Raw genomic sequence first — 22,592 nt, forward strand, 5'->3', positions numbered from 1 at the left:
CAGTCTATGCACAAATGAAGCCTCAATGAGGTGTTTTCCACCTATACTCTTGCTCATCCTTACCCTGCTTGCTTCTTCACAGCAAAGCACCACTTTTCACATGCTAGAAGATTTCCTGAGCTGGCTGCTTGTTGTCTGTCTCCTCACACTGCCCACTGTACTCTCCAACATACCCTCAAATGTAAGCTTGATGAGGGCAAGGGTTTTTATCTGATTCGTTCACTAATATATCCCAAGCTCCTCAAACAATGCCTGACCCAGTCAACAAACAGGTGGTGAGCAGATGAATAAGTGGATGCTCAAAAGCCTGAAACCGGGGGTAGTGGTTGCTGAAGGTTGGGGTGACTGTGACAATATCTTAAAACAATACTGCAGTGAAGTTTGCTGCATTGATTGACTCTTTCTTTCACATATGATTTCTCTGTAACATGCTGTTTGACAGCATTTTACCCACTGTGGAACTTCTTTCAAAATTGGAGTCAATCCTCTCAAACCCTGCCGCTGCTTTATTTTACAAGTTGGCTGGTTGGCACACAAGCCTTCAGCCTGCCTTGGCTTCGACGTGCCTTCTTCACTAAGCTTGAACATTTCTAGCTTGTGATTTAAAGTGAGAGATGTGAGACTCTTCCTTTTGCTTGAACACTTAGAAGCCATTATAGGGTTATTAATTGGCCTAATTTCAATAGTGTTCTGTCTCAGTGACTAGGGCTGCCTGAGGAGAGGGACAGAGACAGGGAATAGCCAGTTGGTGGAGCAGTCAGAACACACACAATACTTAACTGATTGTTTGCCATCTCACATAGGAGTGGTTCATGGCACCCTAAACCAATTACAATAGTAACATCAAAGATCACTGATCACAGATCACCATAACAAATATAATGATAATGAAAAAGTGTGAAATCTTGTGAGAATTACCACAATGTGACACAGAGATGCAAAGTGAGCAAATGCTGTTGGGAAAATGGAGCAGGTAGACTTGCTTCACACAGGTGGCCACAAACCTTCAGTCTGTAAGAAACACAGTATCTGCAAAGCACAATAAAGTGAAGTATGCCTGTATCAGTATCTTTATTTAATTAATATTTGCTTCTGCCTTTGGACAATAATTTTTATGTGAACATTGATGTCTCTAGCTTACCACTAAATGAGCAGTGACAGCACAGTGTCTGGAGTGTATTAGCCCCTGAAAGAATGAATGAAAATATGAGTATGTCTATCATCGAGACATAGACACACATGGCATGAAGTGAGCTTGGGAAATCTGGCTGCTGTGATGCAGGAAGTCATAGCAGCCTGGCCCTAGGCAAAGGGCCCATCAAGCTCTTGCATGATTGCCTCTCAGTATCTGAGCAACAGGCAATGGTTAGAATTGAATTTCTGTGGTCCCCCTTAGAGACCACAGAACTTTATCGTGCTCTGTATCCCTTTTTACTTCAGACCCCAGAAGAAGCCCCAAAACTCTAGGTCATCCTCATTATGTGGTCTGACATCCTTAAAGGGCTTTCTCCATGCCCCACCCACTTCATGCTCAAAACAGTACCCACAGCCCTCCCAGGGTGGCTGTGTTCTGCTTGGACGGCGCAAATCTCAGTCTGGGAAATGGGGTAGGTGTCTCTCTTACTCCTTATTGACATTATTCTTCCCTTTTCCCTAACCCCCTCACTCTTTTGAAGCTGTTAATTAATTATAAGATCTGTTATTTCACTCTTCTTTGCAGTATCATATAGATTATTATTTTGTGAGGATTTTAGCATTTGAATCCCTGTTTTACAACCGTGTTGTTGTTGATTTCAATACCATAAAGAAGATTCTCCAAACACACTTGTCTCTCTGTTCCTTAACTGCTCACCACCATTAATCTTGTGTTCAGCCTCACCTCAGCCACCTTCTTCTTGCAGTCACACCCATCGATTCCCCCATAATCTCCGGTTAGAGCACCCCACCCACTGACCATTCTAATACCCCAATTCCAGCTACTCTTTAACCTCAATTCTTTGACCATTGTTTTGTGTCCTTACCTGACTCTTGCCTTCACTTTTCTCCTTTTCTAGCTCTGGTTATTAGCATAATAAACTCTCTTGTTCCTGAACTTCCTCAGCCACATTCACCTGACAAAATGCTAAGCCTGGCCTCCTCACTATTCTTTGAGTAGACCCCACACACTGCTGCCTCCTGCGTCTGCACCTGCCAGTCCTTCGTCAGGCTTGCTCTTCCTTCAAATAATGCACAGCTGCTCCCCCTGCAGAGCTCTGGCCAACTGTGATTTCTGTCCACTTTGCTTGAAATAGCAGTCCCCTCATACCTTTTCACTTTCCATCCCCAAACCTACTCTGTTTTCTTCATGCCGAGTATCACCCTCTGACTGTTATATAGGTTCTTCTGTTTATTCTTAAGACTGTATTCCCTGGAGTACTCCGAACATCCAGTACAGCACTTTGCCTACAGTGGGGAGACATGATTGAATGAATGAATACATAAATAGGAGATCATTATTTTTCCTATACTGACCCCACATTCTACATTCTACATTCAGGTCACACAAAGTGGCATCTTCTTTAAAAAATCAATATCAGCCTTTTCATGGCCTTACAATTACCTTGAACAAATCACACAACAGGAAAGCCAAGATTTTCAATTAATCCAGAGGGAAATGTAAAAGGACTGAAGCTAGGCAGCAAAAAATACCAGCATAGTATATACAGTAACCAATCAGAGATTAGAAGTCCCTGATGAGCCATCCCCTAATGAATGGGGAGAACATTTCCTGGCTTACGGGAAGGAGAGCTGGAGCCAAGGGAAGTGTCTCATTCAGCTGGATTCGTTATTGGAAACTCGTTTCCTTAGGTGAGCCAGTTCTTGCAGACACTGAGTCTGTGACTGTCTGCCTCTCTTCTCTGGGGGCATGAAATCAGAGGAGGGGGCCCTGGAGCATCAGTTGCTGGCTCCTGCTCCACAACCCCACAGTCTACTTAAAGGAGCCGCCGGCATCAGATGCACCCGTGCCCGCAGAGGATGCACACAGCTCTGATGGCGAAGAAATCTTCCCAGGAGAGCCTGTCTGGTCCTCCTGAGCTGCCCAAACTCTGCCTGGGGCTCTGAGACACGCAACACACTCAGTAACTGCCAGTGGTTCTCTCTGGGATGCTGTAACTGTGTCTGATTAGGATCTTGAGTGAAATAAACCACCCATTTCACTGGGAATTTCTCAAAGCTAAAAGTGTCTTTCCATGTTTAATTCATATTCTGCCTCTCTGAATTTTATCTACACAACTCTAAATGGCTCATTCTCCCTTGGCTAGTACTAGGTCATCTCCTTCCCAAAAATAAAATAAAATACATAGAAAAATAATAGGCAAAGAAAAAATCCTCACCAAAAATAATTTACATTTTTATTCCCATGGTGAAAAGCTTATGAATGTTTTTAATGCATGTCCAGCTTGAAACCTGCTGCAAGAGTCTTACAACATTTTGTAACAGGCTTTTTCCATCTGTGCTGAATACAGCAGATGATTTAATGCAAATGTTTATTGTTTCACAATCTCCCTGCGATCTTTCTATTTTGTATTACATGTGGGGTCTCTTTGCACCTGTTTCAGAAATTGAAGTGCTAGGACTGCTTTCTGCTGTGGCCTCTCCTCATCTACCGCATCCTACTTCCCTCATGTTCTAGAGCCTACTCTTCTATACACTTTCACTGTGCTTGTAAATCTCCTTGTCTTTAATCTCACATGGCTCTTTTCTCAACATGAACACCTGGCTTAGAAACAAATACCTTTTGGTCTAAGAGGTCTACATAGTGAAGCAAAGGATCTAAAGCATGGGGCAGTGCTCACCAACAAGGGCCCAGAGGGTCTGCAAACCCGCGGGAAGCCGGGCACTGTCTACTGCAACAGGTGCTTTAAATTTACAACACACTGGCATGAATGAAGTATTACACTTACATTACATACTGCATGATGTATGTAGTATGTAATATATACATGTGTAATTTTCTACTGTATGTAATAGTTCTGATTAATAAAGTAAAATTTATTTTCAAGGACTTACGGTTTTCATAACTTTGTATATTATGTTGCATTTTTCCCAATCAATAAATGACCATCAACTAATAAGAAATATAAAATTCTTGTAAATGAAAAACTTTTCTTTTGTCGGGACCTTCACACCACGAGCGTGGGCTGTGCTCAGGACAACGGGTTGTGTGTTCTGACCGAGCTGCTCACTGACTGGCAAGCCCCGAAGTCTGGGAGTGTCCGTTTTCTTGTGTGTAAAATTGGACTATCATTCCTGTAACCTGCTTCACAGGGTTTAGGGGTTCACAATGAAAAGAAGAGGATACTGTACAAACCGTAAAGTGCTCCGTGAGTAAAGCAGCTCTCTCTTTGGATTTCAAGCTTTGTGAAAAGCTCCAGTTGCTTAGACCAGAGTGTGAAGTCCCTGGGCTCAGATTGGAGGCAAGCCAAGCAGATAAAGTTAAGGAACGTTTGGAAATGGAGTTGCAGGTCAAGGCATGTGCCGGGTAAATTCCCTTTGAGGCTTCACAAGACAAGTTCAAAGGTTTGCAATATTCCAAAATACCCCACAAACATTGGCAAGTCCTAATCTGACCTGTCTGAGTTGTCGGGCTGATGTTTTCACCCATTTCATCCCAACATAAACAACTGTGATAGTATGTTGCCACTGACAACTAGAGCTGAAATAAAGCAGGCCAGATGTGAATTGAACCCTGAAATCGGGTCATTAGCCAAGGTCATGGCTGGTTTGGAAATTAATGTTGTTTTCTTGCCTGTTTCTTGCCAGCAATACGTGGCACTCTTCCCCCTTGTGGTTTGCAGTCTGCTGGGCTCTGAGCCATGTGAGACTGTTTTTAATGGCAAAATCTTCAAAGTTTTACTTAAAATATTTGCATCATAAAACCCCTCATGGAAGCCAAATTTCAGTTTCAGGAGGGGGCTCCCAGCAAGCAGCAAAGTAGCCTCAGAGTCGAGGCTCCTGCCACCAGCACCACCTTCTAGCAGTTGGTCCTTGCAGGCTAGTGACACCCAAGAGACAGGCTGCCATGTCTGGAGACAGACTCCAAATGGCTTTTATAAGCCAACAACAGCATGAAGAGACTCAGCAGTTAGTTGAGCAATTCAGAATAGTGTGTTTTTCACACACTTAATTGATCCTGTGAGCAAATAAGTGCTAAGGAGGGAAGGTGAGTAATTGTTCAACCTTGTAAAAGAAGGACTTTGTCTTGTTTCTTGCACTGTTGTCCTGTGTCCAGTATGGAACAATCCCATCTTGGGAGGGGTGGGCTAATGTACATATCACTTGCTTTACAAAGTTAAAAATGAGAAAAGAGTACCATATTTTTCGGACTATAAGACACCCCCCAAATTTGGGAGGAAAATGGGGGTGCATCTTACAGTCTGCATGTAGCTTACATTTACATTGGTGAAATGCTATGTTCTTTATGTTATTAAATATACCACATTTTTTGCTTCAAAAAATTTTTTCCTATTTTCCTCCTCTAAAACCTAGGTGCATCTTATGGTCTGAAAAATACGGTAATCATTTAAATCTAAACTCAGAAAAGAAAAACTTGTGAGGAAAGGCAGTTATCCTCCTTAGCAAAGAATGATTGATCAATAGGACCAGATGGCATCCTTTAAAAATGAAATTTTCTACTATAGGGTTTAACCTGAAGAAATTGAACTGAAGGCTAAAGGACACCTATAGGTTTTTACTTTGCTGAGTGGCATGTGCAAACAGAGACAAGGAAGAGGAGGGTAGATAAATGCTGGCTGGGAAGATGATGGGCTTTAGAGGGAAGAACATATCTGATGGGAAACAAGTTCCTTCTATGAGGAATGAAATGACAATCTTCCCTTTTTGCCATGAGACCTAAACTAAAACAAGTTTCTTGTTTTTTTTTTTTAAAAAGCTTGTGCTCAGAATTACAACCCTCATCCTTCACACATTAAAAACAAAAAGCCAATTTAATTCAACAAGCTTTGTGATCTATTCATTACTCAAAGCTGAAGGTGGTTTTCTATTAAAGCACCTCTGTCACTCTCACTTTCCGACCTGTGAATGTGCTTATTAGCTGCCTTATTAAGATGATACCCTGTCTCTGAAGTAAGAAAGAAAGATTATCTCCTTACCTGACATGTCATCATCAGAGTAATCTTTGTGGGGAAAAAATGACTGTGAAATAGACATTAAAATTTATGGCACACTCTGCCATCAAAGAAGGGTGTCCATGATGGAGTATATCTACTTAGCAGCTGCTGAACCTTAGTGACGTACCCTCCGTGACCAGCAGAGCCAGAGACAAAGGACTGCCTGCTTCATCTAGGTTGGTTCTGACTGGGGTTAAGACTCGGGTTTGAAGGACTTAGAGGATGAAATGAGGAACATTAAACCAGACATATATAGACACGTATAGAATTACAGAAATATGCCACATATGCTTGTTATATGTATACACAAACATGTACTGTCTCATAACAAATGAAACTTGATCACCAACTTACACCCCAATGTTCATAGCAGCACAATGTACAATAGCCAAGTACTGGAAGCAACCTAAGTGCCCATCAGCAAATGAGTGGATCCAAAAACTATGGTACATTTACACTATGGAATTCTACGCAGCAGAGAGAAAGAAGAGGCTTATACCCTTTGCAACAGCATGGATGGAACTGGAGAGCATTATGCTAAATGAAATAAGCCAGGCGGTGAGGGACAAATACCATATGATCTCACCTTTAACTGGAACATAATCAAAAGAAAAAAGCAAACAAATTATAACCAGAGACATTGAAGTTAAGAACAATCTAACAATAACCAGAGTGGGGAGGGGGCAGCAGGGAGAGGAGTTTTCAGGTACTACTGTAAAGGACACATGGACAAAACCAAGGGGGAGGGTGGAGGCAGGGTTTGTCTGGGGTCGGGGGGGGGGGGAGAGGAGAAAATGCAGACAACTGTAATTGAACAGCAATAATAATAATAATAAAAAACCTATTGAAGGGAGGGGAGCAGTCCAAAAGATGACCAGCACATCTAGGTAAACAGAGAACAACATGGACAGAGAAGCCTCAGAAGCCCCAGTCTCCTCCCTCGGCCTTGGACTCAGGGTGGCAGACAATCACCAAGCCCACTGCTGACAAAGTGGTCAGCTCAGTTGGACTATTTCTGCCCCTTTTCATAAAGGGTTTCCAATAAAACAAATTTCTCCCACTCAAAGACACAGTAGCAAGATTCATTTGGTTTACTGTATCTGATGTGATATATGCAAATTCCTTGGCAGGAAACCTGAACAACTCAGGTCCCATGCTCCTTCCCATTCATGGGACAGCCTAGGCAGTTGTGGGTGCTTTGACCTCTGAGCAGTCTGTGACCTAACTGCCCACAGGGAGAGGGGGTGACGACGGACGGTGCTTAAATTACATATAATATAGATATGTTATATATTATTTTTATAATTTATATTTACATATTAATCTTTATAAGACTGTAGTCTTTATCTTATCCTCACCTGAGGATATGTTTATTGATTTTAGAAAGAGGAGGAAGAGAGAGAGAAAAAAAAAACATTGATATGGGAGAAGCATCAAGGTTGTCTCCCATATGTTCCTCAACTGGGAATCAAACCTGTGATCTTTCAGTTACAGTACAATGCTCCAACCAACTGCCACCTGGCCAGGGCAGACTATATACTAATAACGGACTAAAGTGGTAATACAATAGGGGAGCATTTTTTCTGAGGGACAGTTGAGTTACTCCATGTCCATCCTCATCCAAGTGTGACTGTCTGCCCCATGTTGTGCCTGGGGATGCCCTCTGTGGTACTGGGCAGAGCCCAGCCTGGCTCTTCCCAGGACATGCTCTTCCAGTGACCCATGGAAGACCTTGTGAGGCGTTCTGGAGCCAGAGGTGAGTTTATTCAGACAAGATTGCTTCATGGAGCATATTCTTGCTTCTATGCTGACCCACATCTATTCCTACTTCTCTGTATGGCTCAAATTGCCAGTTTTAATCTACAACTTCCTTTGTGATTTGGGTCCCCACAATATTCAAGATTACCTCTCCTGCTTTACCTCTCACTGTCAGTTGAGACAAATAACCTGTAAGTTTTGGCATTTGCCATGGGCTTCCTGCTCAGTGAGAAAATTAACAAATCTGTCCATCTTCCTTTTCTACTTTCCACACCTTTCATGCATGTAAGAAACAAAGACATGTTACTTGCTTGGCTTGCTATACATCTCTTATTAGAATCCTGAGAGGTGGAAGAATTTGCATTTAGTAACAGGATGAGGGCTGCTATGACAACCAGCTGAAGGCAGGCACCCCACAAGAAAAACATTTGACAGGTTTTAGCAAAACCTTTGGGTGGGGACCACAATCAATATTTGTGCATAAAGACATACATAGGATGTACTGCCTTCTTATCATCAAAGCGTCGTGCAAATACTAATGAGTGTCGATCTGCAAGATTTAGCAAAGCCCTATTTCATAATCAGGGAAGTAACAACCAGGTTAGTATTAAAAGTGAACTAGAATTTGGACATTTTTCTGGGCTCACTGTATTCAAGGATAGATAGAACTCAATCCAAACATTTGGCTTGCTCAAATGATCCAAAGGGAGCGAAGGGCAATAATAGAAACATTTATGTAGTTTTCTGTCTTATTTTTTTTCAGTTAGTTCTAGCATATTGGCTCCTTCTATTCAGAATTCCCCAGGCTTCTTTCAGCAGCCTGGGCCTTTTATAGGATTCATGCAGAAAAGTCCCCCTTTCCTATCCCCTCTTTCCTCAGGTGTTCAAGTAAGTAATCAATCACCCATTTCTGTGTTTGCACAGACAGACATGAGGAAACTTTCAACTTTCACTAAATATGAAAAAGTAACCCACATCTGCTAATATACTTAAAAAACCCCCAGCTAGGACAGTTTCTATAAGAATACTACAGATACCACCACCAACAGGAAGAAATATGCCTTTTATTATAAGTCTCATATGTACAGAGGAAGCTGTTTCTCGCAGCTCAGGGCAGGCTGTGAGAAAGAGCCCTGCCATTGAAGGTCACCATGTTTATATTGGTACAACATGAAGCGTCACCACACATTATGAACAAATAGAACCATTACAGAGAAATGCAAGGGAGACACAGGTACATGTATGGACATTTCACACATTCTCTAAAAACAAGTGGACACAAAATACAATGTGCCATTAAAAAAAAATAGGCATAGCAGTACAGGGTTTTTGTTTTGTTTTGTTCTTTTCTTTTCTTGTTAATACATGGTATGCTGAGCTTTGATCTCAAGCGTTTTCACATCGGGATTTGCAGGCACTTTAGCAACCTGGCCATGGTTTACAACACATGATGTTCAGACCAACAGATGAAAACACAAGAGCAACTGAGGTCCTCGTGACCTACATGTGCATTAACATATTGACATGAGAAGTACTTTTGCCACCACTGTTTGGGGACACCAGAGTGTTCTCTGTGTGACACGTGGTGGGTTTTCTCTTATTCGTCTTTCCTGTTTCATGGCAGAATTACTCAGTAGCATGGATGGCATCACCAGGCAGAGATACAGCAAGTGGACGCACTGGACACACATTAATTCCAATGCACTTGGGGAGCAGCAGAAAGCAGATGAGTTTTCAGAATCTCCAAATGACTGACCTATCTTTGCCCCACTTTATGCCCTTCCTGCCAACCTGTCAAAAACTAATTAAAATAATTACCTGAATGTACTGGGCCAGAAGCTCATCCTGGGAGAATTTTCTTAGCTACCACCTCCTACATCATGATATATGTATGGGCCTGCCGATGGGCAGGCCCAGCTCCTCCCCACCAGGGGTCCCTCCCATCACCCACCTTCCCTACCCGAAGCTGTGGTGACTCAACACATGTGTTAGGAACATGACCGAACAAGTGTTTTTATAATCTCAGAATAGAATGATCACTTTATTGGTAATGTTGAATTATAAGGCAGTTACAAAAGGAGCCCCATGATAACCAGACAGTGTAGAAATATGGCTTAGCTTCTTTATAACATGAAGGAACTTTCCTATTACAAGGAGCTGAGAATGAGAAGGGGAAGCATACCAGTTATACATGACTGTGCTGTGAAGTACCATAAAGACTCAATTTCTGGAGTATGTCACCCACTTTCATCCACCAGAAACTGAGATGTCGCCTCACATCTCAGAAAACTTCAAGGGAATAAAGAGAAATCAACATCACCTTGGCCACAAGGTAATTTGTCACCACTAGTTGAACGTAGCCGTAACACAAAGCCATGAACCTCCCTGGGTCAGGTTCAGAATCCCTGGTCCTCCAGAGAGACGCAGAGTGTATGAATGCTTCAAGCAGATGATTGTCAGATGGTGGGAAATCCTCCCATGAAACACACTTGAGACATATGTATGGCAAAGAGAATAAGGCCTTCCATCTCTTCGCCCATGCTGCTTAAAGGCACTGATACCAACAACAAAAATATCCCATAGTACCATGGAGGTTTTTAAAAACTCCCAAAATACAAGTCTTTAAAGGAAAATGTCCTTTATTGCATGAATGAAGCATCCACTCTTCTCAGGAATAGAAGGGTCTCCCTTTCTCAGGAGTCTGGAGTCTGTTCAGCCTAGCGACCTGAGAAGGGGAGGGGGGCACGTCCTGCCGAAAGGGCCCCTTAGGAGGGATGTAACTGGGGTCCTGGACTTTTTTATATGAGTCATAGTTGTTGAGCCCCTCGGGAGGGGGCTGCTTCTTCATCTGTTGCTCTTTCCGTCTCTGTTCCTGGCGAAGGAGTTCCTGGGTCTCCAGCATCACCCTGGCATTGAAACCATGCCCACCCAGGTAGCCATTTCTGGAGCCTTGGTAGCTGGAGTACCTGGGGTTCTCCTTGGCACTCTGGAAGCCTTCCCCAGGAGAGTAGTTCTGCTCCCAAGAATCCTGGGAGACAGAGCTGGCGTTTTTCCTGCTTTGCCTAGAAAGCAAAGCCCAAAGGTCAGTGTGAAATTGGGAGGAGGGGAGAAGAAAAAGAGGAGGGAAGGGGTGATGGAGAATATGCATTTCAATATTTCAACCAGTAGTACTGTGCTCCACTCATGTGCTAGGCACCGTGATGGGCTGAAGGAAGAACACATGACTGCCCTCAGCAAGTGCAAGCCTTAGACAACTGAACAACAAGGGCTAAATAGGACAGAGAACTAAGATTGAGCTGCTCAGAAATAGGGTCCTTCTTCTGTGTCTGGGGAGGTACTGTCTGCTCTGCTCAGGGTAACATATATCTCCTGCAAGTCAGACACATTGGTCAGATGCTGTAGGGGAGGATTCGAGATTTGGCAGCAGCTAACCCAGCAGTAATTGCTTGCTTCAGAACATTACAATTCAATTCAAACAAGCAAAGTAAATATTTTACACAGCTGCCACCATGATGCCTGAGATGCCAGCTAATAGGAAGTACATGTAATGGATTACAACATGAGTTCAGTTATGAAAGATTTAAGTCTAGACTCCTTTATAATTAAAAATGCAAGAGGCAGTCCTTTACAGCCTGGCTTCGGAGTCGTGTATGTCAACACCTGACACCCCTCAGAACTCATGCTCATTACGACTGTAGACCTGAAGTCTGCCTGCGCACTGTCCCCTCACCGAAGTCCAGGACAACTTACCAAACTCCCTCTTGGTCTGCACATGCTAGGGGAATAAATCAGTCACACAGAGATTTCAAATTCTCATCATTTGTGCAATCAAGTTGCACATCATTTTCAGGAAACATTATTGTTTTGAAACATCTTTAATTTACTATCAAGTCTCTAGATGCTTTTATGAATTTACAATAAAATTGGCTATGATAAAGTAAAACAATTTTGTGCTAGAAAGGAAGACATGCCCTAATTTTTTGCCTTGGAAATGGAAGAGATGGAAAGAGAATTGAGTGATAAAACAAAATCTATTGCTTCATTTATCAACAAGAAAACCATTTGGTGACAGTATGCGTTACTCAGCCGTTTGCATCAGCACACACAATGGAATGTGCAAAAGGGCCCCTGCAGAGGAGAACCAGGCTATGTGGTCACTGGGTCTCCCACAGAGATGAAGTACTGGCATTTCTGAACATTCGGCAGTGCCATCAATACGGTTTGGGATGAAATCCACCCGTTTTCCGTACGGCCTAAAATGCACGCAAGGGCATTTTCACCTCTGGATAGGACTATGATTAACTGAGCAGGCTACAGTACATCTATCTGGTTTGCTTTTAAAGGGAATCAGACGTTTTGTACCATCAGCCCAGGTGAGAATCCTTACGTTTGATGGGATAGTTTTTTGCCTAAAGCACTGATTATCTTCACTTAAAAAGTCATATATTAATCTGCCCAGAGAGAGGAATGATAGAAAGTGCCAGCATGAAACCAGAGATTTGGCATTAATCATGAAGCTTTAATTAAAACAAAGAACTTGTTACTGATGTTAGAGCAACAAAAGTGGGACTTCTTCACGAGTTAGTTATCAGTCTAAAGATAACCAGAAATAGGCTGCAGAAGTTTCACTCTTTCTCACCCTTGGCCTGCGGAGCCCCACTAACACCTTTCATCCCCGACTCCCCTACTCCGGGAAGCTCTATGGAAGTCATGCATCATGAGTTGAATTTTGAATCATTCCAGGAACATATTGAGAATTCACTAAAGGCTTGATAGGGATGGAAACTATGATGATGTGGGAGAATTTCATTTAGCTAAAATTTTCTTCAAATTAGTCAGTATAGAGAGAAGGAAGCAGATCTTTTGAGGAAAGTACACATACATAGATACATATGCATGTACACACACACAACCTCGGTAATAAGGAAGCTAGTGGGTTCATAGCTCTTGATTAAGGCACAGGAAGTGAGCAGATCACAGAGAAACACAAGAGCACAGTGGACAGCAAGAGTTTCCTGTACTAGGAAACCAGTCTCCCGGGCACTAGGCACACTGGGAGCGTGGCTTAGGATCAAGACAGACATGGGTGCAAATCTGGAATCTGCCACCTGCCAGCTGAGTGATGCTGGGAGGGTTATGCTCTCTGGGCCCAACTTGCCTCTTCTGTGAAATAGGTATAATATGTAACCTCATAGGGTTATGGGGCAGAAATAAATGAAATAACACATGTAAAATGCTTAGAAAAGTGGGGCACAGAGTAAATGGTTGACTATTGGGTGTTGGAGGAGTCTGAAGGCAGCGTCACTTTGCCTTCAAAGAGTAGGCTCTGGGTTTGGGGGGCATCTTTCTGGCCAATAGGAAAAAAAAAAACTATTGGCTTTCTCTTTCTTTGTCAGAGAAATTGAGTAGAGACAAGAAGGAGAGAAAGGCACTAGAGAGTAACTCAAAACACTCCCTAAGTGAGGGCAAGTCCACACGCTCCACAGAGATGAGATGGAAGCTCTTGACTGTGTCACAAGAGCCCAAAGGCCTCAATAACAATGGTGGCAAGAAAACATTAATCTCCTTCCACTGAATTTCCTTATAACCAACATGCAGGTTGGTCTGGTCTTGGAATGTGCCCACTAGAGAGTTTTGAACCCACCGAGAGCACATACCCTGGTTTGTCAGCAACTACGTCTCAGTGATTACAACGATCTCTGATGTGGTCTGCAGGCCATCACAGTGCAGAGCTCCCAGAGCAAACACCCAATGCTTGAGGAGAGCCACCGAGGTGAGGAGGATGTGGGAGGATGAAGGAAGTTGTAAAGACCAAGGCTAACAAGTAAACAAGCAGCTCAGAGACATAATAAATGGGCCTGGCGGGGAGACCATGTCAGGGTGTGAAGAAAGCAAAGAATTGAGACATACAAAGCAGAAGAGTGAGACAGCAACAGAGTGAACCCAAGAGAGAGGGAGAAATCAAGAAGAAATTTGGAGACATTTAAAAAATATGCAGGAACATTTAAAAAATTAATAAAGGATCTTAAGTTCTTAAGTTTATCAATGACTGTGCCTGAAAGTACTTCTCAGTTTGAGTGTTGCCTTTTGGATACTAAATAAAGGAACTAATTTAGGACTAAAAAATGGATTTAAAAAAAAAAGAAAGTAAAAAAGAATAGAGAAAATTGATTTAGGAATTTAAAAAATAAAAAAGAAATCTTAGTCTGATTGAGAATCAAGTGTGGGGACACTCAGGTCCCCTTTCCTTCAGAACTAGTATTATCACCGGGCTAAGGTTTCCTACTGACATTTCAAAATGAAACTGGAATTCTGCCTATAGGCTTCCTTAATTACAATTAGGATTTCAAGCCACTCTGGCTCACATACGTCCCTCTAACTCAAACCACCTTATCTAGTGTGATTGAGACAAAGTCTTGACCATTTGTTTTATTTTATGCTCTACTTGGCAACTGAACTATTTTTTGTGTGTGAATTCATTTTGGTATCAAATGCCATACAAACTTGTTTAGATAAAACGCTGCTAACTGTCAACATCCGAAAAGCAGAGATCAAGTGTCCCTGAAGAATATCAGATGTCAGAGGTGTGGGCTGGACTAGAGCTTGAGCAGACCGTTGTCGCCCCCTCTGCCCTCCTGTGTGGTTTCTTTACCTTCCTTCAGGCTCTGCACACAGCCTGCTGCGCAGTGCAGCCACTCTGCTGGGAGTCAGGCTCCACACATCTAACTGTCCTCACACATGGGAGGTTCACATGGAGAAATGAGCCTCTAAAAGAAGAGAACATGTCAGGTCCCACTTGCCTATATGTATACAAGTCTAACATTTTGGGTTTTCTGTTTTTCTCATATCTGCCCAAAATAAAATGGCTAATAATAAGGGAAATTGTTAAGGAAAATAAGGGAATAATAAGGAAAAATACTAAGGGAATTTCACAATTCCCCAGAGGGAAAGTTTCAGTTATCTAGGGAAACACTGAGCAACACCAGTAGTACCAATAGCAGCAACCCTCTTCTACATGGAAGTATAGATTCTTCTACAGATGCTTCAGGAGGAGGGAGAGAGAGGAAGGGAGGCAGAGACAGGTATGGAAAGGATGGTGGAGAGTGAAGAAGGGGGGAGATGTGTAGGACAAAAGGATCTTTTTGGAATATTGAGCTCCTATGGAATGTGACCAGGAGAAACTCCATGGAAACACCGATCTCCAATATGCATGTTTCCTGACACTGTTCTTCCTGCGGTTCGGGACCCTTGCCTCTCTCTCGCCAGGCCATCTGCCCTTCCAGGCCCTCTGGCCACTATCTCTCCTCCACTTCCCTTCCTTATTCCTGTGCATGTCAACTCACTCTTCTTTATGAATACTTCTCCTCCATTTCTTATAAATACTCTCCATCAAGTTAAACAAAGCCAAACAATTTGCCAATGGACTAAGAGCATATTCCCATAGCATACTGTAGCCATTCACATGGGCCATGATGTGCCATGGGCCCCTATGTGGCTGTGGCAGCAGGGCCACACCCGCTGTGTCAGTTTACCCACATTATCATGCTCCTGTCTCTGATGACTGCAAGCCAATGGGCTGGGAGAAGGGCACTCACATGGAAGAAGCCATATGTATAATTCCTGAGGCGTCTAGCAGCTGATGCACTGGGCTGATTCATAAAGTGGCCTCCTTCCAAATGCTAAGGGCACTGGAGCACAGAGGGGGGCTTTACACTCACATCTGTCAATATTCAAAACTTGGGAATAAAAGCTCTTGGTAGCAATGAGCTGTAAAAAATAATGGTTCTAAAGGGCATGGGCAGGTTTGGGTTTGAATTCTGGCAGAATTTGCTCTAGCTGTGTGACCTTGAGAAAGTTGCTTTTTAACCTTTCAAGAGCTGGTTCCTTGTAAGACAAGATGATCTCAAGGCCCTGTCCAGCCCTAAACTTATGTGGCCCATTCTAGGTAAAATGACATTTACCTAGAATGGGCTACATAACTGTTAGTTATCCTCCTATTTAAAAGAAAAGATCATTCTATGTAAAAGAAAAAAATACAATTTATTCCTCCAAGGAAATACAATTTTATGAACTGAAAAAAGAACAACTGAATGAACAAGTTACCATCGTAATGGTGCTCATCCCGGTACAGCCTCTCATACACAGCCACATCCCCTTGGTGACCTGGGGCAGTGTGGTCAAGTCCCTCATGGTAGTAACAGTGACCATTTAATATTTAAAGAGGCTCATCTTTATTAGAACTTTAATCAAGATCACTTTTATATTAGTCAGTTAAGTTACAGATAAATTTTGCACCCCTCTCCACAAAAAATAAAAGTTGTTCTGCTTAAATTTGAAACAGTTGATAAAAATGCGGTAAATGGATTTTTTTTCCTACCCAAAATGTTTTTGTCACTTGGTTTGATTTTGACACCTGGTTTGAAGTAGAAAAACAAATGCCTGTAAGAATTGTGATTAGAGGAGTGACTTGTTTGGGGAAGCTTGGAAAGCTGAATAATTTTAAACACTTTTATTTTTTACTGTGAATGGAAAAAATAGTCACATGGAAAAGTGGTTATTAGTCCCTGTGTTAGGCCCAGTCACCTGAGCGCTTTCCAGGCCTGACAGAGAACCTGGTAGCAGAGGGAGCTCCATGTGGGGAACCCAGCAGATACCCCCTCCATGTGGCTGTCAGCTATAGAGGGGGGATCCCTGGAATCCTCTGAGGATCAATGCAAGCAAACGCAGAGCAGGCAGAACAACAAGAGAGGGAAGTTAGGGAGCACAGAGCCCACGTAAGGGCTGAGCTGGAACATACACCTCACTCTTCTACAGAGCTCTGGATGCACACAGTACCAATTATTCCAGTTACCCTATGAACTAAGCAAAGCAGAGTTATCTTTCTATTTTCAGATAAGGAAGCTCTCTTGTCCATGGCCATGTGGGAGGCAGCAGAACTGATACTACAATCCGGGTCCAGCGCTAAGCCCCTGTCTCAGCCGCCACTACTTGCTTTCCATTAGGGAGTTTCTGAGTGATAACGTTGGCATCTCCTGAACCATCTTTCTTTCTAGTCTCTTGCCACATAGTAAGATGGCCTCTGGGCCAGGCAGCAACCCACCATCATTGGGCTCCTCTCTGGCCACCATGTGGAAGGTGGAGAGGCCAGGGAAAGTTCACAAGGGCTGCCCTACGTGAGCACTCACCGAGGCAGGGAGCTGTACTGGCGCTGGGCCTGCTGGAAGCTCTCACGCTCCTCCTGCCGCTGGCGCTGCATCTGCACCTCCACAGACACCGAGTGCCGGCCGCTGGGCGCCGAGGGTCGGGAGCTGGGCTGCTGGGGGGAAATGCAAAATAATCACGTGAAGGGAATCACATGGATTCCTACAGATTGACTTAGAAACACTTGGCAAATTCTGTGAAATTTTAAAAAATCAAGAGCAATTCTTCTTAAGTGTGAGAAAGCAGACATCTAATTGCTCTCATGAGCCCCCAGAACTGAATCATCTTACATTCTGATTATAGCTTTAGAATGGCTGGAGATGGAGAGGTCAGCCTTTCTAAATTTTCCTAACAAAGTTTCACAAATCCTGATATCAGATACCAGTTTACATCCATGTTTACAGAGCAAACAAGAATTTGATGCCAAGTACACAATAAAAATGTGCTATAGTAATTCACAAAAGTGGGAAAGTTCATGGGGTGCACACTTGAAAGTTAGCCATGGTGGTGAATGTTTTTGGTAGTTACATATTTTAGTTTAACAATAGGATACACTATGAGCTCATCCCCCTTTTCCTAAAGAATGACAGCTAACTTTTGAACCAAGATTAGCTGAAACTAGCCACTGTTAGCCATGTACAGGTCTTCCCCAACCCACAGAGGGTAGCCAAATGGGGAACAGAAATGCTTATCCAAAGAATAAACCTCAAAGCTAACAGCTACTTGAGTTGGTTATGAGAGAAGACATTTCTGCCTTAGTGACTAGAAATGGCATTTTTACCTAGGTTAACTATATAAAGAAATGCTCAATCCTGCTGGCTAAAGACTTTGGTCAGCAGGTCTTCTGCTGATGGCCTCTCGTCCAGACCAGATACTGGGTATGTACACTGTGCTGTGTAGCTCAAGCCCTGCAAATGCTCTGGCTTCTCACTGACAGGTTTTAGCTTACCTTCCAGATCAGGCCCTCTGAAATGAAAGTAGCTCTGCTCAAAATAGACACCAATGCCTCTAATGATACACATACCCAACAATGGTTTATCCCAGCATCACTGGCACACACTCTTAAATAATCCTTTTGGTGCACGCTAACCTCTGTTCCCCTTGGTGTTATGCAATGTTGTGCAACAGGCATGTCCTAAGTGAAGAATGTCTATTAAAAACAAGTTAATGATTTTCTTTTAGAGTTGGAAGCGAATGGCAGACTTTGATGATAATAACATTCTAAATAATAACAGTCATAGCATTCATTGGAAGGAGATGCAAGAAAACACGTGGGCTTGTTACTTAAAGATGGCTCCTGTAGTTGGCTTTCGTGTGAACAGCAAGCAAGCATCATCTATTATCCTCTTGCCGCCTGGCAGCATTATCTTACTTGTTGGTAAGCAATAACATGGCAATATACAGGACAAAAATTTCAAAGCATATGGGCACAGTCAGTGAACATATTAAAAATATCCTGATGCAAAAATAACGTGTGAAGAGATTAGGCTTTACAATACCCTAGTTTCTACTAGTGGGTGTTTATAGCCACACTCATTGGAACAAATGTGTGTTTAGAGACCCTCTCCACAACACTGGTCAAATAACACATCAATGGTGCCTTTAGCAAGGACAGCACTTCACTAAGTGAATTCGCTTATACAAACAAAACATCGACCAAGTGTTCATCAACTGCATTAAAGAAGACAGACATTTTCTTCCATTATACTGGATGAGGCTGGCCGAACAGGAAACCAAGCTGTTCTAGTTTCATGGTGAGCCAGGGACTTCTGGGAGAAGCCACTGGATACAGGGAAAGCAAAGCAAGAAAACACTACACAATTTTCTTCACACCCTCATTCCCTTTAATTTTCACTCAGATAAGCTATGTACATGTGTCAAGCAGCCTTGAAAGACCTGGCATTCTGCAGCCAAGATTTCATAACCAGCTATGTAAGCTCATGCTGTTCTGTGACACACTGCTGTGGACATGTAAAAAGAAAATGCAAGGTCTTATAGAAATTTCAGGGGTATTTTCAAGTTGTTTCTTCAAGAAGCCTAAAAATTTGATTCTTGTAGAGAAAGAAAAATGTTGATGGGGTTTGTTTCCTCAACTGCCTCAAAGAAATGCGTGTTTCCTGACACTGTTCACCTCACACCTTGTGAGCAGCAATCATCTAGCTGCATCTTGATGAACTCCAACAATGAAATGATTATCAGGTGGCCTCTGAAGCTTAAAATGAGTGAAGAAGTTTGGTATCAGCATATTGACATATTTCATACTATTATGCTCAGTATGACAAAATATGAATCTCAGGCTTACCATTAATATTTTACTCAATTTCTCTTTTCAGAGCATACAAAAGGGTTGCAAATTAAAAGGACTCATCCATATCTTTATTTATCTTACTTATCTTTTTTACTGTTGTTCAAGTACAGTTTTCTGCCTTTTCCCCCCACCCCTCCACAACACCCCCCCATTGTTGTTCATATGTCCTTTATAATTGTTCCTGTAAACCCTTCACCCTTTTCCCCCATTATCCCCTCCCCTCTCCCCTCTGATCACTGTTAGTCTGTTCTCAATTTCAATGTCCTTGGCTATATTTTGCTTGCTTGTTCAATTTGTTGATTAGGTTCCTGTTAATGGTGAGATCATATGGTATTTGTCCCTCACCGCCTGGCTTATTTCACTTAGCATAATGCTCTCCAGTTCCATCCATGCTGTCACAAAGGGTAGGAGCTCCTTCTTTCTTTCTGCTGCGTAGTATTCCATTGTATAGATGTACCATGGTTTTGTGATCCATTCATTTACTGATGGGCACTTGGGTTGCTTCCAGCACTTGGCTATTGTAAATTGTGCTGCTATGAACATTGGGGTGCATAGGTTCTTTTGGATTGGTGTTTCAGGGTTCTTAGGCTATAATGCTAGCAGTGGAATTGCTGGCTCAAAAGGCAGTTCCATTTTTAGTTTTCTGAGGAAATTCCATACTGTTTTCCACAGTGGTTGCACCAGTCTTCAATCCAACCAACAATGCACTAGCATTCCCTTTTCTACACATCCTCACCAACATTTGTTGTTTGTTGCTTTTTTTATGATGGCCATTCTGACCAATGTGAGGCGGTATCTTATTGTGGTTTTAATTTGCATCTCTCTGATGGCTAGTGATGCTGAGCATCTTTTCATGTCTCCGGGCCCTCTGTATGTCCTCCTTAGAGAAGTGTCTGTTCAAGTCCTTTGCCCATTTTTTAACTGAGGAATCACCTATATCTTTATGACGAAACTTTACTGGGTCACAGATTTCAAGGAAGACTGTATACATAACCAACTTAAAGCAACAACTAAATAAGTTCATCTGGAAAGTTTTATACTTGGCCTAAATAAAAAAATAACCATGATAACCAATAAATAACCAATAAAAAATAACTCATTCATGATTTCAATGATGATCTCATAAAAATGTAAATTGTGGGACCAGAACTGCAATCAACAATCCTGACTTTTAAGTACTGTGGTTTTCCATCCTTATGGCAGAAATACAATAATATATCAAGTGTCCCAAATTACAAAAAAATAGACACAAATGAAGAAAGATATAACTGGTATCCCCAGAGAGAAGTGCATGTTTTCAAAGAAAACAGCATCAATGGCTACAACAACAAAGTGACATCTATACAGAGAAACATGCAGGTAAAGCAAAACTGGAATAATTCTGGAGATTCATCAAATTACAAGGCAATAACCCTGGCCTTCTTTTTGATGATATTGGTGACAAGCAATGACTTTTCAAGTAAAAAAAAATCTCCCAAGTTGCCAAGGCCATATGACAGAGGTTGTATGATGAAACAGGCCATGAGTATCTATTACACAGTACGCTGAACGGCCATGATAAATGACTCTCTCCGTGGCTAATGTTTAAGCCCCAAGTGAAAACTATGCACATTGCTTCTGTAAATGAGCTCCAAACTACTGGTCTTTATCATGATTATTAAAGAGATACTATTTACACTATATAAAAATAATATAAAGCTTGGGAAAGCTATACAATTTTGGTATCACTAATGTAAAACAAAATAAAAAATATCTTCTATATAGTGTTTCACTAAATTGAGTAATTAACTAAGCATTTCTCTCAATTTAAAAAAATCACTTATTTTTCCAAAATAAAAATAGACAATAGAAAATATATAAAACCAAAAGTACTAGTACTTAATAGACTAAAAAAAGAACAAAAATAAATATATACAGTACAAAGTTTCAGTACTACTGAGAACTAGATATAACAATATAAAATTTTTAGAGGTTAATATAAAAGTGTATGTGTCACTTATGAAATAAAATTCACTATTGTTTTATTAATATTTACATAAAATACTCAATAATTTTTAAATGTTCTAATTTTCCTTCATATAGATTAAAAAAATAAAATAAACGTGTATTTATACACTTGTATATATTTACATAAACACACATACATAGTATTCTCATAAATGATAATTTAGGTGAGTTTTCTACTTAAATTATGAATAACAAATTTTCAAATTTTCATATATGTGCCAGGCATGTGGAAAAGAAAAGTAGAACACACAAGTGTGCGCACTGTGGATGAGCCTATGGTGAGGACGACAATGAGCGTGACGAGAGTGACAATAAGAACAAGACTAACGATATCCTCTTGGGACTTATAATCCTTATTTGAGCAAATCAAATGTGCTGTGCCCTAATATAAATTCCATATTCTGATATATAAGTGTAATTTAAAGATTTGGTAGAGGCTAAAAATAATTTTTATGCCACCAAATCATACAGAATGTAAACAGTGTACTATGGTTAAGTGTGGCCATTGCTAACACAGGTCGTTATTTTCTATAGCAGGCTTATTTATACCTTTAGCCCAAAGTTAACTTTGTCTATTGATCCTGCCTTCCCAGCCCTCCACCTCTACCCCATCACCTACTACACTTAGACAACTATCGATTGAACTCTTGGAGGTTCTGAATGTTGAAAAGCCTAATTGCTACTAATGATGTGAGTAATGGTTGAAAAATCTGCAGAGCATGCTAATTTCCCTCATAAAGTTTTTATAAATACATATTTGGGTTTTAACATACTATTTGTCTTCATCTCATTTTTCCCAACCTGCGTTTGGACCTATTTTCCCCCCATCTTACGTAGCAGCTCCAGTGAAAACAACAGGGTGGCTCTCCAAACAAGCCCCAACTCCAGTGTCACAGGTTCACCGCAGCCACGGCAGCCTTACGAGCCTCTACCAGCACAGGCCCCTCCTGGTAAAATGGCCCGTGGGTCCCTTTGACCAAAAGTATGGGGCAGGGGCTAGAAGAAAAGGAGCCTACTTTGCAGAAGCACAGAGGTTTTTGCCATGAGGAAAGAGTACCCCTTTGCTTACCCCTGGCTTTCTCCAGGCCAATTTCCAAAGGAGGTGACTTCCACCCAAACTGAACTGGAGTACCACTACTGCAAGGCTG

At 41.8% G+C, this 22,592-nt stretch overlaps 1 protein-coding gene across 14 annotated transcripts in view; it reads right to left on the bottom strand.

Annotated features, from left to right (window-relative positions):
• Nucleotides 1–8,976: 8,976 nt before the first annotated feature.
• PARD3 (par-3 family cell polarity regulator) overlaps nt 8,977–22,592 on the bottom strand; it is a 715,988-nt gene continuing 702,372 nt past the window's right edge. For 8 of the 14 annotated variants that reach the window (XM_053922267.2, XM_053922263.2, XM_071221246.1 and 5 more), the window contains 2 exons: nt 17,114–17,241; nt 8,977–10,990 (listed from right to left, as the gene is read on the bottom strand). In XM_053922267.2, coding sequence (XP_053778242.1) covers nt 10,597–10,990; nt 17,114–17,241 — 522 coding nt within the window. In that variant the 3' untranslated portion in view covers nt 8,977–10,596. Of the gene's footprint in view, nt 10,991–17,113; nt 17,245–22,592 lie in introns of all 14 variants that reach the window. The other 6 variants (XM_053922257.2, XM_053922260.2, XM_053922258.2 and 3 more) reach the window with 1 other exon arrangement.

This window comes from Desmodus rotundus, chromosome 4, assembly GCF_022682495.2.
Source record: "Desmodus rotundus isolate HL8 chromosome 4, HLdesRot8A.1, whole genome shotgun sequence".
Lineage (NCBI taxonomy): Eukaryota > Metazoa > Chordata > Mammalia > Chiroptera > Phyllostomidae > Desmodus > Desmodus rotundus.